Here is a 27,639-nt window from a genome sequence, read left to right on the forward strand (position 1 = left end):
AAAACAACAACAACAACAAAATCTTAAGTCAAGCTGTTCGGGGGAATCCATACGTTCAGCGACATGGGTGCCCCCAGCGCCATGCCAAGGCGTCAGCTCGCTCGACCTCGCCGCAGCCCCGGCGCTCGCAGCCTGGGCGGCTTCCTCATTCCAGCGTCCTTTCACACTGCGCCCCGGGAAAGTCCCAAGGCCACGTTCTCTGGTCCCTGAGTCATGGACACCTCGGGCATAGCAAACCCACGCGCTCCAGGGCTCAATAACAGGAAGCAGAGGGAATCCGGAGGGGGCGGGGGTAAAGGAGAACTCTGCGCAGGCGCACGGGCAGCGCTCGCGTCACTCCCAGACCTTCAGGCGGAGCCTTCCCGGAAGTGCTGGGCGCGCGGTGATCGAGATGTCGCGGGCTGGAATTAGGAGGCGCTAGCGCGCTGAGGGCGGGGCGTCCCCGGAAGGGGCGGGGCGTCCGCGAAGGGGCGGGGCGTCCGCGGGGCGGCGGCGCGTGCGTAGGGCGTCTGCGCGTGCCTGTGAAGCCGCGGCGCGTGCGCGCTGGGGCGGCGCGTGCACGAGGAGGCTGGGGGCCGGTGAGTTCCAGGCGGGGCGGCGCTGAGCCGCTATAGAAGTATTCGAGGATGTGAGTGACCGGTCCCGCGGCCACCCAGCCGGGGACGTGCGGACGATGCTCGCGGTCCTGGGAGCGATGGCCCTGGTGCTCGTGGCCGGGGCGCCGTGGGTGCCGCCCGGAACGACAGGTGAGACTCCGGGTCCCGAGGTCCGGCTGAGGCTGGGCTGCTGTGGGAAGCCTGGGGAGGGGGACACGCTGCCCCTCGGTCGCCAGCCTGCCTGCCACGCCTGCGCAGCCGTGGTTTGGGACGCGAACCTGCGAAAGCGGCGGTGGGGGGTCGTGACGCCTTCCCGCGCCGCTCCTTGGCAGCGGTGGCTGGTGAGCCGGCCGCGAGCCTCGGGCTGAAGTTGGCAGCGATCTGGAAACTCCCCGTGGCGAGGCTGGCCCGCCGGCTAGCCAGCAACGCTGTGCCTGAAAACACATTTCCTCGACTTAGTAAACATGTTGTTTGCGGGGAAATCAGCGTACGCCCTCAGTCCAATCAAACAGCCATTAATTTAAAAAAAAATTTTAAAAATAGCTGTAAGATGGCTTAATAGCAGTTAAGGTGCTTGCCTGTGAAGCGAAAGGACCCAGGTTCAATTCCCCAGGACCCATGTAAGCCAGATGCGTCTGGAGTTCGTTTGCAGCGGCTGGAGACCCTGGTGCACCCATATTCTCTCTCTATCCCTTTCTCATAAATAAATTAAAGGGCTGTAGAGATGGCTTAGTGATTAAGCATTTGCCTGTGAAGCTTAAAGACCCCGGTTTGAGGCTCAATTCCCCAGGACCCACGTTAGCCAGATGCTTAAGGGAGCGTCCGCATCTGGAGTTCGATTGCAGTGGCTGGAGGCCCTGGCGCGTCCATTCTTTCTCTGTCTCGCCCTCTTTCTCTCTCTGTCACTCTCAAATAAATAAATAAAAATAAAAAGTATTTTAAAATAAATAAATTAAATAGCTATAAAGCAAGCCAGAAAGCCACTAGGCTTGTTCGTTGCAGTTCATACGTGGCCGGGTTATCAGAATGGCTACTTATTGTAAGGTTGGTAGGTCATATGGTAGTGATCAGGGAGTACCCAAAGACAGACAGTCTCGCATCCCAGTGCAGAAACCCAGGTGCTCTGTAAGACTGCTAGTTGGGCTCAAAACAGCTTGTCTTACACCTGTGTGGCACATGATACCCTATTTCTCATTCTGCAAGTAGTGTAACTATAGCAACTGGGGGCTAGAATGGTGGTACAACACTTAGTGTTAAGTTCTCTGAAGCCCTGTGCTCATGGAAAAATTATGTTAACCTTGTGCTTTCTTCAATGTAAAAAGCAAAAAGAATTTTTATGTACAATTGACATTCCAGGGGGATGTACATTAAAAAATTAGTTTGGGCTGGGCGTGGTGATGCATGCCTTTAATCCCAGCACTCGGGAGGCAGAGGTAGGAAGATGGCCATGAGTTCAAGGCCACCCTGAGACTACATAGTGAATTCCAGGTCAGCCTGAGCTAAAGTGAAACCCTACCTCGAAAAACAACAACAACAAAAAAAATTAATTTTGGCCGAGTGTGGGGACCCACCTGTAATCCCAGCCTTTAAGAGGCTGGGGCAGGAGAATTGGGAATGCTAAGCCACCCTATGCTGCATAGTGAGGTCCTGCCCAAAAAGCAAAAAAAACCACAGAATTTTAAGATAGATTAGAATTTTCAAAACATTAAGTATTTAGTTCTTAACTATATGTCATTTACTGTTTGTTTATTAATTAATTACTAGCAGAGAGAGAGGAATGAAAATGGGCCCACTTGGGTCTTTTGCCACTGTAAACAAATTCCAGATACATACATCACATTGTATATACACTTTGGCTCTGGCTTTATGTGTGTACTGGAGAATTGAACCTGAGGCTTCAGGCTTTGCAAGTAACTACCTTTAACAGCCAAGCCATTTCCCTAGCCCTCACTAAGTGTTTTAAAGATATAAGCTCCCTTAACTTTCAGAACTCCCATAGGCGCTGTTATTCTCATTTTGCAGATGAGGAAAATGAGACACTGAGAGATAAATAATTTGTGCAGCTCCTGGCTGAGTGAGATGCATACCTTCCGAGTCTGTCCTCAGAGCCTTGTACTAAACTGGACTGTTTTTGTTGTTGTTTGAGACTGGGATTAAGGGCATGACGCTGTTTTCTTAATGGAAATACACTCAAAATTCTTTTTTTTTCTTATACTGAAAATTCTTGATCAGCCACTTACATAGTAAAGACCTATTTATCAGTTATCTTTCAGTTTATGGTTCTTTTTCCCCCAAGAGAATAATATTCAAAACTAAAGAATATGTTAACCAAACTTGAGATTTTAATATTGGTCCATATTTCAAAACAAGTAAAAAATATTCATACCTTTTAACCTAGTATGAGTCAGTCTGAGGTCCTATACTAAGAAAATCTTCCAGCCTAAGAGAGATTTTAGTTCACATTTGTATGATGTTTGTGCATTTATACCAGACTTCAAAGGACAGTAAACTCTGCTGCCATTAACATACACATGAAAGGTTAGAATCAACCAAAAGGTGTATAAATAAATGCCCCTTTATAAATGTTGCATGCTAAGAGAGAGAAATAAAGTGTTCAGGAGATAGCTGAAGAGATGGCTTAGTGGATAAGGCACTTGCCAGCAAAGGCAAAGGACCCAGGTTCAATTCCTCAGTGTCCACGTAAAGCCAGATGCACAAGTTGGTGTCTGCATCTGGAGTTTGTAAGTTTGTTTGCAGTGGCTAGAGGCCCTGGCATGCTCATTCATTCTCTGTCTCTCAAGTTAACAAATAAATGAAATATTTTTTAAAAAATTAAATAAATGGAGATGGAAACCGGGCATGGTGGCTCACGCCATTAATCTCAGCACTCAGGAGACAGAGGTAGGAGGATCACTGAGTTCAAGGCCACCCTGAGACTACAGAGTGAATTCCAGGTCAGCCTGGGCTAGAGCAAGACCCTACCTCAAAAGAGAGAGAGAGATGGCTAATATTGACACAGCAAAATCTGTGAAACCTAAAATCCTGCTTGTTAACTCTCATTTCCCCATCCCGTTCACTTACTCATTAGTGATGCCTCAACATCAGGAGACCCTTCCTTTAGCAATAGAAAGATTGCATCCCTGAGGAGGTCCCTGGCTGTGCTCCCTCAGAGTGTTCCTTCCTTTCTCGGTTTCTGCAGTTTCTTCAGTTAGAATGTTATGAGCAGAGCACTGTAGGTGCTGCAAATGCTATTGGATCTCTTGTTAACCCTCTCTGCACAGATCTGGAAATTCCAACATATGGGATGGGAATCTAGTTAAGATCAGAGGTAAGAAATACATTCTGGCTCTTTTCCGGTTGGAACCATGGAGGGTGCCGAAGAGAAGAAAAAGAAGGTTCCTGCTGTGCCAGAAACTCTTAAGAAAAAGCGGAGGAATTTCGCAGAGTTGAAGGTGAAGCGCCTGAGGAAGAAGTTTTCCCAGAAGACGCTTCGGAGGGCAAGGAGGTAGCTTATCTATGAAAAGACTGAGCACTACCACAAGGACTACAGGCAGATGTACAGAACTGAGATCCGCATGGCCAGGACAGCCAGGAAAGCTGGAAACTTCTATGTACCTGCAGGACCTAAACTAGCCTTTGTCATCAGAATCAGAGGTATCAATGGTGTGAGCCCAAAGGTCCGCAAAGTGTTGCAGCTTCTTCGCCTTCACCACATCTTCAATGGCACCTTTGTAAAGCTCAACAAGGCTTCCATTAACATGCTGAGGAATGTGGAGCCATATATTGCATGGGGCTACCCAAATGTGAAGTCAGTAAATGAGCTAATCTACAAGCGTGGCTATGGCAAAATCCGTAAGCAGTGAATTGCTTTGACAGATAACGCTCTGATTGCTCGATCTCTTGGTAAATATGGCATCATCTGCATGGAAGATCTGATTCATGAGATCTGTACTGTGGGGAAACACTTCAAGGAAGCAAATAACTTCCTGTGGCCCTTCAAGCTGTCCTGTCCACGAGGTGGAGTGAAGAAAAAGACAACCCACTTTGTGGAAGGTGGAGATGCTGGCAACAGAGAAGACCAGATCAATAGACTTATTAGAAGAATGAACTAAGGTATCTACCACGGTATTTTTGTACTCTGGCCAGTTAATAAACATTGACTGCTGTCAAATTGAAAAAAAAAGAAAAAAAGAAAAGAAATGCACTCTGTTCAGAGAGTCAAGGGGAGATGTGCTGAGTGGTGGTGGGGTGCTTAGCATATGCAAGGCCACAGGTTCAGTCCTCAGCTCTGAGAGAAAATAAGTGGGAGGCCTAATAGATACCTCCCTATAGTTAAAAGAGAAGTTTTCAAGCCGGGCATGGTGGCACATGCCTTTAATCCCAGCACTCGGGAGGCAGAGGTAGGAGGATTGCTGTGAGTTCGAGGCCACCCTGAGATTACATAGTGAATTCCAGGTCAGCCTGGGCTAGAGAAAGACACTACATTGGAAAAAAAAAAAAAAGTTTTCTCAGAAAAATGTTTTCAATAACATAACAAAACAAAGTTCTATAACCTTTAAAGTCTATAAGGAATAACTTGATTACCGGAATCAGAAGTAAAAGCTAGCAATGCTATAGAACCAGAAATAAACTTAAAAGCTGGTCCTCAGGGAGCAGGTAGGGGACAATTTTTCTAATGATTCTTAAAAAGTATAGCTGGGGCTATAGCTCAGTGGCCGAGCTCTTCTCTACAATGTGTAAGGCCCTGAGTTCTGTCCTTAGCCTAACAAAAAAAGTGCAGCCTACCAAAATACTAACCAGCTACTTGTGATGCGTGAGAAGTTCTGATGAACCCACCATTCTGCTGAAAAACACAAGACTACAAGACTACACCCCTAAGGATCTTGCGGTCAGGCTTGAAATCTCCACATAACGTGCACACTTCCCCACAACACACAATAAAATGAAAATAAAAAATAAAAAACATAGCAAAGGGTTTGTTGTTGTTGTTGTTGTTGTTGTTTTTGGAGGTAGGGTCTCACTCTAGCTCAGGCTGACCTGGAACTCACTATGCAGTCACAGGGTGGCCTTGAACTCACAGCGATCCTCCTACCTCTGCCTCCCGTGTGCTGGGATTAAAGGCATGCACCACCACACCTGGCTAGAAAAGATTTTTTTAAAGCATCTTTTTGACAATTCTAGAAATATGACTGGAGAAGAAAGATCTGGACTCTCTCCCCACCTAGACTCTAGTTGCACTGGCATGACTATCTGATGTAATGACTTTGGAACTCTTTGGAGTCTTTTGTAGGCGTACACCTTCCAGGGGAAGACTCAGATGAGCAAAGATAGTAATATACGAGATATTAATATCTAACAAAATATAGACTTAAGCTGATGCTGACCCCAAAGAATGTCTGTGCTTTAGAAGAAATGGAATACTGGAGAGATGGCTTAGCGGTTAAGGTGCTTGCATGTGGATCCTAAGGACCCAGGTTCAATTCCCCAGTACCCATGTAAGCTGGAGGCACAAGGTGGCACATGCATCTGGAGTTAGTTTGCAGCAGCTAGAGGCCCTAGCACACCCATTAATCCCCCCCCCCATCTCGCTCTCTTTCTCTTTTTTTCTTTTTTTTTGGTTTTGTGAGGTAGGGCCTCACTCTGGCCCAGGCTGAGCTGGAATTCACTATGCAGTCTCAGGGTGGTCTCGAACTCATGGTGATCCTCCTACCTCTGCCTCCCAAGTGCTGGGATTAAAGGCGTGCGCCACCACACCCAGCTTATTTTATATATATATATACATCTAGTACTTTATGTTGTCACTTTTTGGACAAAACACACAAAAAATATAAATGAACATGGGTAAACATTATACAAACACATAAATTCTAGGTGCACCCCAAGAAAGTAAAATTAAGTGAAGAGTTTCTATCCCCTCTCTTTGAAATGTAAGGCTCAGTAACAAAATCAAAGGTGAAGATTGTTACATAGATTTACAGAAGATAATTACTCACGTTTTTGAGAGCTAAAAATAAAAAGGAAGTTTTTTGTTCTTGTTTTTTTTTTTTACAGGTGGAAATGACTTAGTATTGTGTCTATTTTTTGTCTTGAAAGTTAGCACAATCTTTCATATTTAAAAAAAAAAGAAATAAAATACTTCATTCTGAACCAGATATGAATGCCAAAGACTCGGGTACACATATCCCATTTCCTTAAATGACATATACTATGGAAGGGGTTACATAAATTTTTATAACCACAGAACAAAAATAAGTCCTAAGACAATATCATTTACACAGATAAGTAAGGTAATGATATGTTGGGGGGCGGGTTGGATCTGACCAGCAGACCGAGATGTCTGACTGCATTGTAGTGAGAAATTTGGCTTAGTAATTTCTTCTGCTTAGCTGTCACAAAAATGCTAGGTCACATTCAGAAAACAGAAGTAATGGCTTCTCTCTAAAGGTCCTGGAGTACCCTTTATCCCAAGCTTCCTATTGTCTGATGTAGGCAGACAGGCCTGTTTTTTGACTTCTCTTAGAAGAAGAGGCCGTCTATCTACGTTTGCATCTTACTTGCAGAGTTCTAGTATAGTATTATTTCTTTGAAAATTTAGCTAGTTTCACACACAGCAAAAAAAGGTTACAAGAGGGCTGGGAAGATGGTTTAGAGGTTAAAATGCTTGCCTGCAAAGCCTAAGGACCCAGGTTCAATTCCCTTGCACTCCCATTCTCCCTCTCTGTCTATCTGCCTCTCTCTCTGTCAAATAAATAAAAAATATTTTTTTTAAAGGCTCAATACAGGGCTGGAGAGATGGCTTAGCGGTTAAGCGCTTGCCTGTGAAGCCTAAGGACCCCGGTTCGAGGCTCGGTTCCCCAGGTTCCATGTTAGCCAGATGCACAAGGGGGCGCACGCATCTGGAGTTCGTTTGCAGAGGCTGGAAGCCCTGGCACGTCCATTCTCTCTCTCTCTCCCTCTATCTGTCTTTCTATGTCTGTCGCTCTCAAATAAATAAATAAATAAATAAAAATTTAAAAGGCTCAATACAGCAAGAAGAGAGAACAGTTACAGAGATTCACATACCTCAGGACAGACCATTAGAATGTCTAAACCAAAATAGAAAATGAAAGGGAGAAATAATAACAGTTGAGGGACTGAGGAGTTTGCTTAGCAGTTAAGGCGCTTGCCTGTGAAGCCTAAGGACCCAGGTTTGATTTCCCAGTATCCATGTAAGCCAGATACACAAAGTGGTGCATGCATGCATCTGGAGTTTGTTTGCAGCAGCTAGAGGCCCTGGTGTGCCCATTCTTTTTCTGTCTGCCCCCCCCCAAATATATAAATAAATAAAATATTTTTAAAAAAATAAATGAGTTCAAGAATGGTTGGGAGGCTTTAATAAGGCCCCTCCCTGCCAGCCCTGAAATGGCTAGAAACCAAGATGGAAATAAAGATGCTACTAACAAAGGAAAAGCAACACGTAGAAAGGGAGAGAAATATTTTTAGATCATATATCTGATAAGACCTAATAGTCAGGGGCTGGGAAGATGGCTCAGTGGTTAAAGACGCTTGCAAAGCTGGCTAGCCCAGGTTCAGTTCCTAAGCCACTCACAGAAGCTGGTAGTGTCCGATGTTTGTTTGCAGAAACGAGACCCTGACTCACGTGCACATGTGCAGACACACACAAAAATAATTCAAAAAGCTAGTAGTCAATATCTAATATTTAGTCTAGAATACATAGAGAATTCTCAAGACTCAGTATAACAAAACAACCCATTCAAAACTACCCAAAGGCTGTGTGTGGTGGCGCACATCTTTAATCCCAGCACATGAGAGGCAGAGGTAGAAGGATCACCATGAGTTCGGGGCCACCTTGCGACTACATAGTGAATTCCAGGTCAGCCTGAACTAGAGTGAGACCCTACCTCAAAAAAAAAGATTAAAAAAAAAAGTAAAACAGAAAACACTTGATAGAATCCTCCATGCTGAAGAAAAGGAAAAGCACACATATAAGGAATCTGGGTAAAAACAAGCAATACTCAAATACTAGTTAACACAAGAGAGCAAAGGTAGAACTGGAACCACCAAAAAAAAAAAAAAAAAAAAAAAAAGGCAAACATAAATGCACACCTTTCAATAATATCAATGGCCTCAATGCCCCAGCCAAAAGACATAGTTTTACAGACTGGGTTAAAGATCAGGATCCTACAATTTGTTGTCTCCACGAAACTCACCTTTCTACAAAGGATAGACGTTAATTTTAGGGTGAAAGGTTAGAAAATGGTGTTTCAAGCAAATGGGCCTAGAAAACAAGCAGGGGTTGCTATCCTAATATCTGACAAGGTAGACTTCAGTCCAACGTTAATCAAGAAAGATAAGGAAGGTCACTTTATATTGATTAAGGGCACACTCCAACAGGAGGACATTACAATCCTAAACATATATGCATCTAACGTGGGGCTCCCAAATTCATCAACCAAACACTATTAGAACTAAGGTCACAGATAACACCAAACACAGTGGTGGTGGGTGACTTTAACACCCCACTCTCATCAATTGACAGGTCATCCCAGGGAAAAATAAACAGGCAAAAATATAATAAGCAGACTCCATGTGCTCAGTGTGATACAAGAGTCTAGGCTGGGGGCTGATGCTGGAAGTCCCAGCAAACCAGGCTTGGCTACTCACCTCAGTCATCAGGAGATAACTTAGTGTCAGCAAGGAGGGGAATTTCTCCTCAGTGTGGCTACACCAGGAAGACAAAACTAAGGACTGTCCTGCAGGGCTGTATAGGGAATAAACAGCGGTGACAGTTGACAGGGTTCAATAGTGATCTTGGTCAAGTTCTTTTCTGGTTGATCATTACCCTGGGGTATGTCATAGTCACGAATACCAAGGAAATAGCCACTGTTGGGGAGATTTCAGTTTCTCTCACAGGATGTTATCTTTCTGAACTGTGATCCTGAAATTCCAGCCAGGGCTTATGTCTGACTTAAGAGTCCTAGAATTTAAGGTAAACTGAGGAAGGAAATAACTCAGAAGAGAACAAGTCAGGAAAAAGTGATCAGATTCACCTTCAAAAGCAATCTGAGAATTTTGGCTATCTTAAATACAGCAAGTCCACCTATCCACATTTGTGTTTTCCAGTTTCACTTACCCGTAATCACCCATGGTCTGAAAATATTAAGTGGAAAATTCTAGAAATAAACAATCTGTAAGTTTAAAATTGTACACTATTTGGAGTATCATGATGAACTCGCTCTCCATCTTTCCGGGGACAGAAATCGTCCCTTAGCCCATGTTGTCCACATTGGACTGGTGGAGTGTTGAATGCAGTGTTTGTGTCCAAGGGGCCCTGTTTTTACTTAGCAACAGCCTCTAAACACAAATTGTTACTATTATATATTGGTATAATTGTTCTGTTTTTTATTAATAATTTGTGGTGCCTAATTTATAAATTGAAATTTATAATAGCTCTCTATATTTTTTATAGAAAAAGTCTGTATAGGGTTTGTATCTGCCTGCATTTTCAGGCCTCCCCTGGGGGTCTTGGGGGTGACTCCCACAGATAAGGAGACTGCTGTGTACTTTGCTGTGTTTGAACACATGCACTCTCATCATCAGTGTTAACAATGTTTGATGGCATTGCATAATCATTTTATTTCTTGTTGCCTTTGTAGATAGAGAAGATCTCAGACCTCCTCAGGATGTGGAGGTCTACATCATGGACAATGACTTTGCCCTTCTGTGGAGCAGGAACCACGAGTCTGCCAGCAATGTGACGTTTTCAGCAGAGTATCAAACGTAGGTGACTCAAATTGGTTTGTTAGAATGATATGGATAACTTTTGTAATTTTATTGCCATGATTTCAGATATGGGAAGCATTTATTTTTTCCATTTATTGGAAATTGTATATCTATATAGTATTTGTAATTTCAGTAAATACCTAATCAAGTTCATTGGAAGCTGGGTGTGGTGGCGCATGCCTTTAAACCCAGCACACGGGAGAGAGAGGTAGGAAGCAGAGGTAGGAGGATCGCTGTGAGTTTGAGGCCACCCTGAGGCTACATAGTGAATTAGCCTGGGCTACAGTGAGACCCTACCTTGAAAAAAACAAAGGAAAGAAATTTGGAGATAGGGTAGTAGACAGCTATTTTCCATATCTTCCCTTGGATATCCCAGAAACCAAAGCCTATCTTAAGCATAAGGGAGAGAACCCAAAAAGACCCGTCAGAGGCCTTGGAACAGTCCTTCTCTCTATAGTCAGTTCTTATCACCACCATACACAGTATTTGACTTTCAGATACACTTTATAAATGTCAATATTTAAACCCTCCATTTGCAGACAGTGTTTTTGTAGTTCAGTGCCTCTGCCTCAGGGCCAGCTCCCTTCTCTACCACTGTGAACAGCGTAGGTAGGCAAGGGGTTGCAGGAGACAAACTTCCTGAGGGCTCGCAGCCCAGAAGTGCAGCCTCAGCCTCCTATGTGCAAAGCTCGGCCCTGTGTCCCAGAAGGAGCTGGGAGTGAAGGAACAAGGTGTTAGAACTTCCACAGCCAAGGTCCCACACTCTGCCACTGTTTTCCATTTGCTGTTCAACCTAAAATATTGAAAATACTAATCTTACAGCTTCAGTTTTATGTGTCTCCATATATCCCCATATATGCATTTTTAATCTTTAGAAATTTATTTGGTTGGGTCTCACTCTAGTCCAGGCTTACCTGGAACCCACTGTGTAGTCCCATGCTGGCCTTGAACTCTCAGCAGTCCTTATACCTCTGCCTCCCAAGTGTTAGGACTAAAGGTATTTGCTTGTGACAAGATCTTGCTGAGTAGCCCAAGAGAATCTCAAACACTCACTGTTAGCCCAGACTTGTCTCAAACATTTTTTTAATATCCCACTTATTTATTTGCAAGCAGAGAGAGAGAAGAAAGACAAAGAGACTAGTCATGCCAAGCCTTCCAGGCACTGTAAAAGAACTCCAGGAACATGACCCACTTTGTGCATCTGGTTTGATGTGGGTACTCAGAAATCAAACCTGGATCCTCAGGTTTTGCAGACAAATACCTCAACCACTGAGCCATCTTTCTCCAGCCCCTTGTCTCAAACATTTTAATACTCCTGCTTCAGCCTCTTTGGTGCTAAGACACACATATGGATCACCACATCCAATCCTTGTCCCCTTCTTAAAAGAAGACTTTTAAAAATATTTTTACTTATTTGCAAGCAGAAAGAGATAGAAGAGAGATAAACAGAGAGAACAGGCATGCCATGGCTTCTCACTGCTGCAGACAGACCCCAGATGCATGTGCCACTTTGTGCATCCGGCTTTATGTGGGCACTACAGAAGTGAACTATGGTTGTTAGGCTGTGTAGGCAAGCTGCATAGTCACTGAGCCATCTCTCCAGCCCCTTAAGTGCACTTTCTGTTTACTAATATTCTCTTAAAACATCTTCATTCAGTGCTGAAGAGATGATTCGGTGGTTAAGGTGCTTGCCTGCAAAATCTAACGACCAGAGTTTGATTCTCCAGTTCCCATGTAAAGCCAGATAGATGCACAAGGTGGCGCACGTGTCTGGAGTTCATTTGCAGTGACTGGAGGCCCTGGCGCACCCATTCTCTTTCCCTCTTCTCTCTATCCCTCACTGCTTGCAAATAAGTAAGTAAAATTAAAAAAAAATAAATAAAGTGTGCTTAACACTGCTATTTTTGCTTCTGCTTATTGACCACTTTTCTTTTAACTTAAAAGATCTGAAATGGATTACTGGGTAAAATTGCCTGGATGTCAAGATATTGTGGACACCAAATGCAACTTTTCCTCACCCAAACTAGATGTTTATGAAGAAATGAAATTGCGTATAAGAGCAGAAAAGGGAAACCACACTTCTTCATGGAATGAGCTTGACTCATTTATACTGTTTGACAAGGGTAAGAAACAGTGGCTGGCTGAGTCTGGTGACACCTTCAGTACTGTGGCCACACCACTTTGCTTTCCAAACCCACTCATTTATCTCCCTCCTGCTACGGCCCATTGTTCTGATTTCCCACAGTAGTGTTTCTCTGTGTGTGGTCACCAAGACCCTTTGAGGAGCGCCATATAGACAAAACTATCTTCGTAATCATTCTGAGACTTAATTGCTCTGTTTGTTTGGGTTTTGTTGTGTACGTATATGCAGTGGAGGCAGTTGGACACGTGATGTCATAACTGCAGTGTAACTATGGGATAGTGTCGTTATTGTTTTTACTGAAATAATTAACATTTTATAATCTCATCAGTTTTAATGGTTAACGTGCTAAGCAGCAAAAGACATAACCCATATAAATAAAAGCCCTTTGAGTCTTGATAATTTCTTTGAAAGTGTAAAGGGATCCAGAGATGAAAACAATCCAGAAACACCTCCCTGTCCCCAAATACCCCTCTTTCTGTCTTTTTTCCCCATTCCTTGCTCACCCCTGTCCATTCTCTATTCAAGCGTTCTTCCTCCTCACATGCTACCCTAAATCACTACTTAGATGTTCAAAGTCCTCTCACGTTTAGTGAAAGCTCTCAGTTTCCCTCTCAAAACCTCTCTTCCTGCATCCTCACCATCATTGGAAATGACATCAGCTGGTCATTGCTCAGGCCCAGAGTCTGGATTTATCTTTGGTATTTTTTTCTTACATCCCACATTTACGTTCATGCATCTGTCTGAGCCATCGTCCAGCTGTGTCTGAGACTTTCTCACTTTTACCCTCGTGCCAAGCCATACACATACCCTTCAGTTGGTTTCTTGCTGGTCTCCATGCCTCCCATCCCTTAGCCAGGTCGATCTTTCGGACGTCTTTGGATGTGGCACCCACCACCCTCAGCCCTCCAGGTGCCCTCGCACTGCTGACTGCAGAGTCCGTCCTTCCTCGAGCCACTTCTCTGACCCCCCTCTCCGGCCATCTCTTCTGACAGAGTCCAGGAGGGACTGTGCTGTTTTCCCATGCCCAGCACACATTCTTTATTGTTCCTGTTTTGCAGTTGTGTCACTAAACTTGTCCCGTGATTGTTTGGCCTTTGGCAGCTCGTGTGGGGCCTCCAGAAGTCCATGTGGAAGCTGAAGACAGGGCGGCCGTGATACACATCTCCCATCCTGGGAGAGGAGGCAGCATGTGGGCCCTTGACAACTTCAGCTTCAGATATTACATCTTGATCTGGGAAAACCCTTCCGGTGTGAAAGTAAGGACCTGTTTCTACCTTTGCTTGAAGGGAGAGAAAAATGAAGTGAATCTGAAATTGTTGTTGTACATCTCTGGATTTCTTTTTTCTTTCCTTTTTTCTTTTTACAGAAAACTTTCAGTACTGATAATCTGACAGAGAGGATTTTTGATCTACTACCAGAGACTACTTACTGTTTGGAAGTTAAAGCAGTACTGGTTAGGGAGAGGAAACATGGTGCCTATAGTCCAGTGGTCTGTCTAAATACCACAGGTGAGGAGAACCTTTTATTTTAGATTTAGCAACTGTATGTTGGCAATATATTGTTATTTTATTAATATATTGGCAACATAATGTAACAACAGTATATTAATTGTCATTAATCTACCATTTTCCTATAGTTGCTGAGCCATTTTTTATATTTTATTTATTTATTTGAGAGAGAAAGAGGCAGAGAAAGAATGGGCATGCAAGAGTCTCTTAGCCACTGCAAAGGAACTCCAGATGCATGCACCATCTTGTGCATTTGGCTGTACATGGATACTTGGGAAATGAAGCTGGGTCCTTGGGCTTTGCAGGCAAGCACCTTAACCATTGAGCCATCTCTCCAGCCCTTGCTGAACTATTTCCACACGATGAAGCTTTGTTACGGTTTAATAGATACTGAAAAAACAGTATTGGGCAGTAGATACAGCTAGAAGGAAGAACTCTTGCCTAGTATGCACAAAGCCCCTAAGTTTAATCTCTAGTACTGTAAAGGCAAGGGGTATTATAACAGCACTTTTTGAGATTTTTGTCTCAATATTGATTAAAATTAATCCTACATAAAAGTTCGGATTTTTTTTAATGTCAGAAACCCTTTTTTTTATTATTTTTAAATTTTTATTTATTTGAGAGAGAAAGAGACAGATTGAAAGAATGGGCACACTGGGCATCCAGCCTCTGCAAACAAACTCCATATACATGCACCACCTTGTGCATCTGTCTTACGTGGGTCCTGGGGTGTTGAATCTGGGTCCTTTGGCTCTGCAGGCAAGCGCCTTAACTGCTGAGCCATCTCTACAGCCCAGAGACTCTTTTTATTTCTTCATTATCTATTAAAAAAAAAAAAAGGTAGGTAGTGGCCAGCAGAATAGTTACCTTCCATAAGCCATCTTCTGCAAGTGGAATGTTAAGTATGAAAACAGCCCATCACAATTAGTCACGAATGACTTGCCAATCGTTTGGGCCAAGGGTGGGAGGTGGGACTTGTTTATTATTTTAATTGTAGTTTGAGGATTTTTATTTCTTAATGTTGAGAAGGCTCACTAGTGTTAAGATGTATATATTTTAATATATTCTTTGGCTTCTAGTGGAAAACATGGTACCTGCACCAGAAAATGTACAAGTGTATACGAAAAACAGCAACTTTGTTCTGAAATGGACTTACGCGCCTGCAGACGTGACCTTTAGGGCTCAGTGGCTCCCGTAAGTTCTTTTCTTTTTGTTTTGTTTTTCTGAGGTCGGGTCTCAACTCTATCCCAGGATGACCTAGAGTTCTCAAGAGTGGCCTTGAACTCACAGCACTCTTCCTGCCTCTGCTTCCCAAGTGCTGGGATTAAAGGTGGGCACCACCATGCCAGGCCTCATATGTTCTTTTCAGATTGTTCTTTCCCCAGTTTACTTGGATGTGCTTTCACACGCTATCTTTGTGCAATTTCTTGCATGCAGAACGGATGACTGAGAGGTGAATGAGATACATTGGAAACTACAGAAATTTGGTTGTGGTCTGTTGCAGTCAGGTTCACATTGCCGGCAGAAATCACCTGACCAAGAGCAGCTTGTGGGAAAAGAAGAGCTTATTTTGGCTTATGGGCTTGAGGGGAAGCTCCATGGTGGCAGGGGAAAATGATGGCACAAGCAGAGTGTGGACATCACCTCCTGGCCAACATCAGGTGGACAATAGTAACAGGAAGAGTGTGCCAGACACTGGCATGGGGAAACTGGCTATAACACCCCCAACAATACACTGTCTCCAAAAGGCGTTGATTCCCAAATCTCCATCGGCTGGGAACCTAGCAGTCGGAACATCAGAGCACCTGAGTTGATGGGGGGCGCCCTGGTCAAAGCACCACACGGTCCTAGCTGTCCTCCCGCTCGTCACCTAACCTCCGTGAGCCTCAGCTTCTTCATTTGTAATCAAATACATGTGTACGCATCTGTCGGGTTTTAACTGGATCTCCTTTAAATGTAGAAAGCTGTAACTAATTTTATGTTACTATGTCACGCAGTCTGGACTGCTCAACTTTGATCCTGACCTGTTGTTTAAAAATGAGTTCTTTCATAATTTTTAAAAATTTATTTTAGTTTTTTAATTTTTATTTATTTATTTAAGAGAGAGTGGGTAGAGAGAGAGAATGGGCATGCCAGGGCCTTAAGCCCCTGCAAATGAACTCCAGGCGCATGTACCCCCTTGTGCATCTGGCTTACATGGGTCCTGGGGAATCAAACTAGGGTCCTTTGGCCTTGCAGGCAAATGCCTTAACCACTAAGCCATCTCTCCAGCCCATAAATTCTTGAAATTATCCCAGTCCACTCACTCTTCACTTGACAAGCATTTTTACTGATGACTTCAATGAGAAATTAAAGTGAAGAGAACAGAGTTCTATATAGCTGTGTAGAGACTGAGTAGAGACCAGTCACATATAAATGAACTCTCAGTACTGCACAAATGAAAGATCTGTATGTACTGTCTATGGGTTGAGAAGTCATGGGAGATGAATAGACAGGGAGAAGGGAAGCGGGGCATGGTGGTGCACGCCTTTAATCCCAGAACTCAGGAGTAGGAGCTGGAGGAATAGCTGTTAGTAAAGTGCTTGCCTGGCAAGGACCCAAGTTCAACCCTCAGGGCCTGTGTAAAAGAGCAGAGTATGGTGGCTCATGCTTGTAAAGCCAGAACCAAGGAGGTGGAGACAGGCATATCTCTGTAACTTGCTGGCCAGCCAGTCTAGCCTAGTTGTTGAGTTCCAGGACAGTGAAAAAGACCTTGTTTCAAAAAAACAAAGTGGAGGGCTGGGGAGATGGCTCAGCTGTTAAGAGCATTTGCTTCACAAGCCTAACGATTGGAGTTCTCATCCCCAGCACCCATGAAAAGCTGAAGGAAAAGTGTCACATATCCCAACATGCCTATGGCAGTGGATCTGAAGTCAGGAGAATCCCAAAGCTCACAAGTCAGCCAGTCTGGCCTCCACAGTGGCAAAACAGCAAGAGAGACTCTGTCTCAAACAAGGAAGAGGGAGAGGAACAACACCCCAAGGTTGTCCTGTGACCTCCACACGTGCACCATGGCACATGCAGACACATCATCATCATCATCATCATCATCATCATCATCATCATCATAATATGGCCAGAGAGATGGCTTAGCAGTTAAAGCACTTGCCTGGGAAGCCTAAGGACCCATGTTTGACTATACAGATCCCACATAAGCCAGATGCACAAAGGTGAAGCAAGTGCAAGGTCACACATGCCCACTATGTGGTGCAAGTGTCTGGAGTTTGACTTCGTGGCTAAAGCCCTGGCATGCCAGTTCTCTCCCTCTTTCTCTGTCTCTCTAAAATAAGTAAATAAAATAATAATAATAATAATAATAATAGAGCTGATCATGGTGACACAGGCCTTTAATCCCAGCACTCAGGAGGCAGAGGTAGGAGGATTGCTGTGAATCCAAGGCCATCCTGAGACTACATAGTGAATTCCAAGTCAGCCTGGGCTAGAGTGAGGCCCTACCTTGAAAAACCAAATAGTAGTAATAATAGTATCACCAAGATGGACAGCACCTCAAGACCAGCACCCAAAGTTGACCTTGGGCTTCCACGTGTGTACATGTATACACACGCATGTGTGTGCATGCACACACACACACACAAAGATGATAAATAAACCTCTGTATTCCTCTTAGAGCTTCTTTGTCATGCCAGGCATGGCTCAGTGAGGCCTTCGGCCAACAGCAGCCAGGTGTCAGTGAGGCTTGTTCCAGCCAAAGTTGCAGTCCCCCTGCAAGTTCCCACAGTGTGGGAAGAGCTCACTCCTTGCAGCTGTAGGATGCATGGTGGTATCTTGGAGGGCGTGAGGAGCCCACGATGCTAACTCTAGTGTAAGGCTTCTCTGAGAGGCAGACCCACCAAGGAGTGTGCTTAGATTCAGCCTAGTTATATCTCTGACCCTTCTCCGTCTATATCATGTACCTGGTCAGGGAAGAGAATTCCCACTGTATTTTCAGGTCCTGCCCACACTCGAGGGAGGCCGTTGTGTGGGATGTGTACACCAGAGGGCAAGAGTCTTAGAGCCCTCTAGAATACTGCCTGCTTCTAGAGGAACAGGACATCTGGGCATGGAGAGGCAATGAGAAAAAAGGTTGAGTGAACAGGATAGGAGGTCAGGCTTAGCCCTGGGCTGTCTTACAGGTATCTAGCCGTAGGATGCCTGAGGTCTGTGTTTGAGAAAAAGGTGTAGTGGCTGGCCTGTATGTGGGGCACTGGGCTCAAGAAGTACCAGAGGTGAGGAAATCAGTCAGGAAGTTCTTAAACTGAGAGGTTTGAAGCTGTCGGTCTCTGAGCCAGTTGCTTAGCCTTTCCAGTTTCGGCTGTGTACCCTGGTGTGGCTTAGCCTTGCTGCACAGTGAGGTAGCAGTGGCAGCCACGCACTTAGTGCAGTGGTGTGCTGGTATTTCAGAAGCAGCTTTCAGAAGAGTAAAGCGCCATCTCTAGTGGCTACCGAGTTTTCAGACAGAAATATTCCCACCATGGCCACTCTGAAGCTACCAGCCCAGTGTCTCAGAATGTAGACCCTGGATTGCTAGAGAATGTTTTCACCCTGTGATAGGTAAAAGTGACTCCAAAAATAGATGCTACAACATAACCAGGACAAAATGAGTTCTGAGCTTTGATTACCTTTGACTTTAATAGAAGTGGTTTTTTTTTTAAATTTTTAAATTAATTTATTTATTTTAGATACAGAGTGAGAGAGAGAGGGAGAGAGAATGGGCACATCAGGGCCTCTAGCCACTGCAAATGAACTCCAGATGCATGTGCCACGATGTGCATCTGGCTAATGTGGGACCTGGAGAATCGGACCAGGATCCTTAGGTTTCGCAGGCAAGTGCCTTAACTGCTAAGTTATTTCTCAGTTTTTATTATCAACTTTAGTTCTGGCTGTGTTTAAAAGCCCGCTTGTCACATTCCCAAGAATTGTAACACTCACTGAACATACTGACTGGATTAATGCATTTGAATTTGTAAAATTTTGTCTCCAAAGTGCCTATTCAAAAAGGATTCATAGGGATGACTCAGATAAATGGAAACCCATACCTGCCTGCGAAAATGTCAGAACCACACACTGTACCTTTCCTCAAGACGCTCTCGCGAAAGGAAATTATTTCATCCGTGTGCAAGCATCCAATGGAAACAACACGTCCTTCTGGTCCAAAGAGATAAGAATGAATTCTGAACAATACAGTAAGCCAAGATTTTTTTCATTTGTTTGTTCTTTTTTTGTTGCTTTGCTTGCTTGTTTGTTTGTCTGCTTGTTTGTTTGTTTTTTAATGAGGCCGGGTCTCGCTCTATAAGAGCAAGCTCATTTAAAGTCACTGTATAACCCAGGCTGCCTCACAGTCCTGGAACTGTTCCTGCCTCGGCCTTCTGAGTGCTGAGACTACTGTGTGAGCCACTGTGCCTGCCTTAAGCCAAGGTTTTCTTGAAATTACAGTTCTCCAATTTGGTGTAAGTTCTTAAAAGTTGTTTGAAGATGTCTAAACGGAGCTTTATGCCTTTATAAATCTTTTCCAGTTCCTGTACTTCCTCCAGCCATTGTCATGAAACCCTCTAGTGAGTCACTGCATGTCTCTGTCAGTTTCCATGATTCCACGAGCAACTTTCACTCATTAACTTATGAAATTATTATTTGGAAAAATACTTCTAATACTGAGGTAAAAGACTATGTATTTTAACTTTATGAGTTAGTTATAACAGTGATTGGGTAGATAAAGCTTGAATTTCATTTTTTAAATATTTTATTTATTTGAGAGAGAGAGAGGAAAAAGCAGATAGAGAGAAAGAGAGAATGGGCACGACAGAGCCTCTAGCCACTGAAAATGAACTCCAGACACATGTGCCCCCTTGTGTATCTGGCTTATTTGGGTTCTGGGGAATTGAACCAGGGTCCTTAGGTTTCACAAACAAACACCTTAACCACTAAGCCGTTTGCCCAGCCCAAGCTTGCATTTAAAATTGGGGTGGGACTTTGAAAATTTGAAGGTGGTGATTATTTGCAATATGAAAAGTATCAGTATTTTTCCATGTTTTGTGTTGTGGAGTTACAGATCACCCGAATCTTGTCCCCAGTTTGCTTTTAAAATAGATTCCTGAGCCTTTGGCTGCTGAAGTAGAACCATTTTAACGTGCTTCCCAAGTACACTAAGCCAGGGTTTCTTGGCACCTGTTTACGAGCTGGGTGGTTCTTGTGGTCGAGCTGTCCTGTGCACCCTAAGATCGTAGGCACCTCTGTGCACCATGCTAAATGCCAGCAGCGCTCCCTCCTGGTTGTGACCACCAGAAGCAGCTCCCTGCATTGTCATTGGCCCCTTGTAGCATCTCTTAAGGGAACAAAATTGGCTTTTAAAGGGCAAAAGAATCTTAGCTACTATGATAGTTTTAGGCCACAAAAAGAAAGAATGACTTCAAAGTTTAGCTCCCCATGGGGGAAGAGGAATTAGAAAAAAAAAAAAAGACCTAAAAGTCACTTCAGAGGAGTTGAAAACACTGGTGTAGACACTGTAATCTCCTACATCAGATATTCCACATGATTCCTTGTGGAGTTACAATCAAGGAACCAACCTTAAGAAATCTTAGGTAGTTGGGTGACTAACTTCTGTATCTTTACTTCATTGTCTGCATATTCCAAAGGTTTCACTGCTTCCATTTTGGCTGCCTGACTACCCTGTGACCGTCACATAGTCAGCCCTTTGATACTCACCATACAGGCCACGTGTATCCACACTTATACACGGCAGCAGTATGTGGCAGCATGATTCACTGCTTTTTTTGTTTGATTTTTGGTTTTTCAAGCTAGGAAAGTCTCACATCAGGCTGACCTGGATCTCATTCTGTAGTCCTTGGCTGGCCTCAACCCCTGCCCCCCTCAACACACAGACAAATAGAAATAATTCAGAAAATATCTGTTTCCTATGTGATTGCATGAAGAACTAAATTCAATCCATGGTGGGTTTCATAGAGAAGGATTGTGGAAAGAAGCCCCGAGTTCACGATTGCTGACCTGCAGCCACTGACTGTGTACTGTGTCCGAGCCCGAGTCCTCATCGAGACCTACAGCTGGAATAAAAGCAGCGGGTTCAGTGATGCCATGTGTGAGGAAACAAAGCCAGGTGAGGCCTTTATTACCAGTTTTAAAATGTAACCTGTGAATAAAAACGTTACATTGAAAATGGGAAAGTGTTTCCTTCGCCCCATTAGAATATTTCCTTCATGAACCATATGAGCCTACAAGCTCCATCTTCAGTTTTAGAAAATGACTTTGGTGCTTAGCTGAATTCAGTATTTTTTGCTTGCCCCATCTTTCATTGAGTATTCCCATAATTAGGTTCCTTAGTTGCTGCTCTTTGACATTCAATAGCTCTAATCATTTAATATTTTATCTTTTTTAAGATTTATTTTATTTATTTATTTATTTGAGACAGAGTGAGGGGGAGAGAAAAAAAGAGTGCGAATGGGCACACCAGGGCCTCTAGCCACTGCAAACGAACTCCAGACGCATGTGCCACCACGTGCATCTGGCTTACATGAGACCTGGAGGATCGAACCAGAGTCCTTAGGCTTTGCAGGCATGCACCTTAACTGCTAAGCTGTCTCTCCAGTCCATGTTTTATCTTTTATCATTTTTAATGACTATATGGAAGTCAGTTCATTTTCTTAATATTTATTTATGGGGGGGGGAATGGCATGCCAGGGCTACCTACAAACAAAGTCCAGATACATGTGCCACCTTGTGCATCTGGCTTCATATGGGTCCTAGGAAGTCAATCCCAGGTCCTTAGGCTTTACCATAACTGCTGACTTTTTTTATGTACAGATGGGTTAGTTTTCTGTATTTTGTATTTTATAGTTTTTAGTAGAGACCTTAGTCACAGAATGTCTTTCAGATTTTGCCAGTTGAGTGCTGTAAAGTGCTGGAGAAAACTTAGCTATTGGGACCTCCATACTGACACTGCACCCTGCTCAAAGAATGAAATGTTACTGCCCATAGTTACGTACCCAGTGTCACATAAATATTTGTTAATTTTTTTATTTTTACTTATTTGAGAGAGAGAGATAGAGAGAATGGTGTTCCAGAGCCTTCAGCCACTGCAAAAGAAATGCCAAATGCATGCACCACCTTGTGTATCTGGCTTACATGGATCCTGGGGAATTGAACCAGGGTCCTTTGGCTTTGCAGGCAAGCACCTTAACCACTATATATGTTTGGTATTTTATATTTCCTTTCACGTGGCTACTCTCATGCTAATACATCTGTTGTCTAACCACATGTTGACGTGTCACCTCCGGTGTATTTTTAGGAGGCTCTCCCGCAGTCTGGATTGCAGGTGGACTTGTCATTGCGTCTCTTGTCATTCCACTTGTTGTGTGTGCCTTGAGAAGCCTCCTGAGTTGTCTCAATTACGTGTTCTTTCCGTCACTCAAACCTCCTTCTAATATTGCTGAGGTATGTGTCCTTTTTTTATCAACAGCTGGGAAATGGGGAGGAAATCTATCTGATTTCAACAGAATATATACACTTTGTGATATCCAGAAATGAAAACAGACTCATAGAGCTGTTTTCTTTGAATTTTCAGTGAGTTAATGTTGGAAACCAGGTATGGTGGCTCATAATTATTATGTAATTATAGCAGTTGGGAAGTGGAGGCAGGGCCGTCCTTAAGCAGCGTAGTAAGATCCATCTAAAGGAAAACTAGAAACAATCATTTGATAGAGCACAGTACAGTAAAGTTTGCCCCTAACCCATTTTTCTGGCAACTACCATTTGTTTTACCATTTAAAGATATGTGATTTTGTAGTACATACTGGAAAACTAAATCATTCTGCGATGCATCTGTCCGTCAGCCTCTTCCCCGGATGGAGTCACACTACTAAATCATGAGCTTCCTTTCATGACAAGGTCTTTTCTCAGGACTGCTATGAGGCTGGCATCTTACATAAAGGCACTAAATGAGTAAGGTGTGCTGATGGGCTTCTGTTCACCCAGGGCAGGGTTCAAGGTGGCCTTGCGAAGTAGTCAACAAGAGGTCAGGCTTTAAAGGTGGAGACCTACACATGAGCGGTTGCTGACCTGAGATGGATTTGTACTTGATGACTGTGTGAAATTGAGCAAGTCACGGAAGTGCCTTTGGGCCGTGACCTAGAGCCCGCGATACAGCAGTGTTCCAGCAAAGTTGTAGGCGACACGCTGAAAGCTGAGCGCTGTCAGAATGCTCAGTGAATATTAACTGCTTTATATTCCAGAGTTCTCACATACCGTTCTTCTGTAATATTCCAGCTGTCACCTAAACTAAACAAAACTGGTTGCAAGAGCTAGTTAAACAGGAAAACATTAATTTCTCATTTGTCTTCTGGGTATCTATGGACTGGATATAACATTCTGTATTATTTCAAAATGCCCACTACACAGTGCCTCCCCTTCCAGCCTCTCCCTGTGATCCAGGCCCCCAAGCCCTCCCCTGACAGCACAGTTGACTGTAAGTGTTCTTCATGGACCTTCCAAAATTGCCCTTAACATGGGAAAACCCAGTCTTAACTATATTCTGAATCTTACGGCACAGTTGGTATGTTTGTGAGCTGATCTTTGTAACATGTGCCAAAAGGTAGGTTTTCTAAATGTCAGACATAAGAAGGTGAAGAACTATTAGAACTAGAAAACTCTTTTTATCATTTGAAATTATCTGTATTTCTTTTCTTTTTAAATTAGTATTTCTCTGAGCCATCTTTGAAGAATCTTCTACTTTTAACTACCGAGGAACAAACTGAAAAGTGTTTTATCATTGAAAACACAGACAGTGTTTCTGTGAAAGAAAGTACACAGGCTGAGGACGAGCACAAGACATACGCTTCCCAGACGAGTCAAGACTCGGGGCACTATTCCAACGAAGATGAGAACGCTGGCAGTGAAACGAGCGAAGAATTTGTGCAGCAGCAACGGGGTCACCACACATGAACCCTTTGGTTTATTTTATTTTATTTTTTTATTTTTTTGGTTTTTCCAAGGTAGGGACTCACTATAGCCCAACCTGACCTGGAACTTACTCTTTAGTCCCAGGCTGGCCTTGAACTCATCTCAGTCCTCCTACCTCTACCTCCCAAGTGCTGGGACTAACGGCATGCGCCACCAGTGAACTCTTTGAAACCATAGCTGCTGTGGGGGAAATCTGCTGGAACAGAGACTCCTTACTCCTGTCGGTAAATGTGAAGAGGAAATTTGCTTTGGGGAAAGAAAACAGTATCTCCAGATCACAAGCCCTAAAATATAGGCAAACACCTACCTGTTTAAACATGAGATTCCAGAAGCCTGCAGAAAAGTCCTTCTACATTCCTGTTGTCAGCTCATCTCTGTGAGATGCATCAAGTGATGATGGCTTAAGTGCCTGGGACTGTGCCCACTGCTCCAAGCCACATCTGCAGCTGGTTATTGCACATGTCACCTGCTTGTTCTCCATCCCCAGCGCTATGTCTTTCTGTTTTCCAGAAGGAAAGGGAAAAACAGAACAAGGAAAAAAACCTGTTTTAGTTATGAAAGCTTTCTAAAAGCACCAATTGCTTATTTAAAATTACCATTTAGCATTTGCTTTTTTTTTTTGGAGGTAGGGTCTCACTCTCACCCTAGAATTCTGAAACTCACCATGTAGTGTCAGGCTGGCCTCGAACTCACATCAATCCTCCTGCCTCAGCCTCCTGAGTGCTGGGATTAAAGGCGTGCGCCCTACACCTGGCCTGTTTAGGATTCTCAAGGTAAAAGGGTCTTATATCAGTTGTTGTACTTGGACAGTGGGCCTGATGGGGCCCTTAACAGTCACCAAGGCCAGCCTTTCTCATGAGGTCACATCGGTGTTAACCTTCCTGGTGGAGGGGCGCCTCTCTACGACACCACACACGCCTGACCCCGGTGCAGAGCAGAGGTCCTTGATGTGACCCACCTCCTGACTGTAGACACACCTCTTGGTCTGTCAGCATCAGAGTCAGCTCTGCAGCACAGCTTCTGAATTTGCCAAGCATTGTCACTTTTTTTATGACGGGCCAAGATATGCCCTAGTCCCCCACCACCATTGCTTTTCATGCTGAGCCACATTGTGATCCTGCCCAGCACTTCTGTCCACGTGTTACAGGGGAAAAGCCCCTTTGAACAGGACAGCCTAAAAGAAATGCCTTTGTAAGACACAGACATTAACATCAAGACAGCAGAGGAATTGTTAGGTCCCCGAGAACATGTGTGAGAGCATGCCTTCAGGTCAAGACATGAAGTCACTGACGGGGCACCTGAGCCGCGGCGGCAAAAGGAAGAGGGTCACTGTGGACCAGCCTCTGGACAGACAAAGGCCGCACTGTTCACCCTTCCTAGCACGGCGTGGTGCTTACTCATGATGCACTGCTGACTTTTAAGGGAAAAACTATTTTTCTGAGTAGCCATTTGTACTGAGGACACCAGTAAACTGCTGAGAGTCACAGTGTTGGTAGTTCTTGGAAGCTAAGTATGATCTAAGAATCCACATAAAAGACCTCCTACATAATATGTATATGTAATAGTGACAGACCACACTACGTCTGTATATAGGTCCGCACGTGCTCACACATGTGATGTGAATCATATCCTTTCAGCGTGGACATAAAGCACTTACTAAAATAGATTCTAAAAAAGTAAAATAAAGAATTAATTTTAAAGAAACAAAATAGATTCTGAAATTATAAATGCCATTCTGGATGGGGAAGAGAGAATTATTGGGAGGAGTGGGATCAGAACACATTGTGCACATGTATGAGAGTCAGAAATAAAAGGCTTTTTTAAAAAAAAATGCCATTCTGAAGTATAAACTTTAAAAGTCTGACCATAAATTTATAATCTATAACAAAAATAGTTAAAAAAAGTATTTGTAAGTAAAACCTTTAGCTGCTAAGCCATCTCTCCAGCCTGAAAAATATTTGGACTGGGCACAGTGTCATACACTTGTGGTCCCAGCTACCCAGAAGTTCAAGACCAGCCTAAGCAGCATAGCAAGACCCCATTATGAAAAGATACTTAAGTGTGGCTGTGTATGATACAAGTGTATACAGGAGAGGCTATAATATTTAAAACAACCTTTCATTTCTCTTGAAGAGTTGGGGGCTTGTCACAGAAGCTGCCTCCATCCCCACTCTGAAATCCTGTGACTGGCTGTCATGTTTATTTTCTTTGATTTCTGTCTTCCACACTAGAGCAGCAGCTTTGAAAACAGGGATTTTTTAATTCGTAACTGTCCCCGGTATCTGGGACAGCGCAGTACTTTGCACATAGATGCTGCTCAGAGAATAACAAATGAATTACATGCGGCACTTGAACCAGGTGGATATTTCTGATCGTGACTTTATGTCTATTTGTAGAAAGAAATCTTTGCAGTGTTTCTATGAAACGAGTTTCTATCTTGTTACATTTGTATTTTTGTTTTAAACTTTACTGTTGTATGATTTTACATAATAAACACTAGAGCCAAGAGTCTGTCTTTCTGCTTGTGTGTATATAGGCATGTAAAATGTGAGAGAGATGGGCCGTGTGTGTGGTTTATGCATGTGTCCGTGCCATGGACTCGCCTTGGCGGACTGCACTCACCTCTGGGGGCTACCAAGCAGAACATTCATGCTCCATTCCACTCTTCCACCCATTCATTTTTGTTTGTTATATTTGTGTTTTTGGTAAGCTCCCCTTCCAGTGAGCAGGAAAGGAAATAATATTTTTTAAATAGTTTATCTTATTTTTATTTATTTATTGGATTGAAAGAGAGAATGGGCATACCAGGGCCTCTAGCCTCCAAACACATGCACCACCTTGTGCATCTGGTTTACGTGGATTCTGGGAAGTCGATCCTTGGTCCTTAAGTCTTCACAGGCAAGCGCTTTAATCGCTAAGCCATCTCTCCAACCCCAGAAATAATACTTGATCTTTTATGCTAAGTAGTGTCCTGGGACTGAAGAGATGGCTTAGCAGATAAGGCGCTTGCCTGAGAAGCCGAAGGACCCATGTTTGACTCTCCAGATCCCACTTAAACCAGACATACTAAGGTAAGGCAAGTGCAAGATCACACGTGCCCACTAGGTGGTGCACACGTACAGAGTTTGAGTGCAGTGGCTGACAGGCCTCGGTGCACCAATTCTCTCTCTCTAAAAATAAAGATTTAAAAAATAAAAATTTAGTCAGCTGTGGTGGTGAACACCTTTCAGCACTTGGGAGGCAGAGGCAAGAGGATCGCTGTGAGTTCAAAGCCACCCTGAGACTCCATAGGTCAACCTAGGCTAAAGTGAGACCCTACCTCGGAAAACCAAAAACTAAGTAAGTAAAATAAAAATAAAAATTAAAAAAAAAGAAAGAAGCGTCCTTTAGTGACAAATATCAGTAACATCCACCTTTTTTTTTTCTTTTTTGAGGCATTTTTGTTCCTGCCTCAAGCCCTCAAGTGCTGGGATTACAGTCTGTTGCATGACTTTTCCTAACAATGCAAACAAATTCCATTCGCCCCAGACAGGGCATCAGTGACAGATGAAAGAAATGAGTCCACCCATGTCTAAACTTAGAGAACCAGAGAGCTTTTCTCAGG

General features: G+C 43.6%; 1 protein-coding gene and 1 pseudogene across 2 annotated transcripts; both read left to right on the forward strand.

Annotated features, from left to right (window-relative positions):
• The first annotated feature begins 574 nt into the window (after positions 1-574).
• On the forward strand, positions 575-26,543 carry Ifnar1 (interferon alpha and beta receptor subunit 1). Of its 2 annotated transcripts, none has more exons than XM_045149692.1 (11): positions 575-746; positions 10,253-10,376; positions 12,324-12,502; positions 13,624-13,778; positions 13,889-14,030; positions 15,110-15,224; positions 19,053-19,252; positions 19,583-19,722; positions 21,027-21,177; positions 22,366-22,511; positions 23,772-26,543. In XM_045149692.1, the coding sequence occupies exons 1-11, from the start codon at positions 674-676 to the stop codon at positions 24,015-24,017; spliced, it is 1,671 nt and encodes a 556-aa protein (XP_045005627.1). In that variant the 5' UTR covers positions 575-673; the 3' UTR covers positions 24,018-26,543. The 2 variants fall into 2 exon arrangements, with proteins under 2 accessions (XP_045005627.1, XP_045005628.1); XM_045149693.1 differs by lacking the exon at positions 575-746 and adding an exon at positions 4,619-4,709.
• Positions 3,947-4,727, forward strand: LOC101600808 (annotated as a pseudogene).
• Positions 26,544-27,639: the final 1,096 nt, after the last annotated feature.

The sequence above is a fragment of the Jaculus jaculus genome, chromosome 5 (genome assembly GCF_020740685.1).
Source record: "Jaculus jaculus isolate mJacJac1 chromosome 5, mJacJac1.mat.Y.cur, whole genome shotgun sequence".
Taxonomy (NCBI): domain Eukaryota; kingdom Metazoa; phylum Chordata; class Mammalia; order Rodentia; family Dipodidae; genus Jaculus; species Jaculus jaculus.

Bases quoted from the DNA above. Each gene is read 5' to 3' on its own strand.
- Ifnar1 (XM_045149692.1), top strand. From the start codon at position 674: ATGCTCGCGGTCCTGGGAGCGATGGCCCTGGTGCTCGTGGCCGGGGCG. The intron at 13,779-13,888 runs GTAAGGACCTGT...TTCTTTTTACAG, and splicing joins AAAACCCTTCCGGTGTGAAA to AAAACTTTCAGTACTGATAA. The intron at 15,225-19,052 runs GTAAGTTCTTTT...TTGTCTCCAAAG, and splicing joins TTTAGGGCTCAGTGGCTCCC to TGCCTATTCAAAAAGGATTC.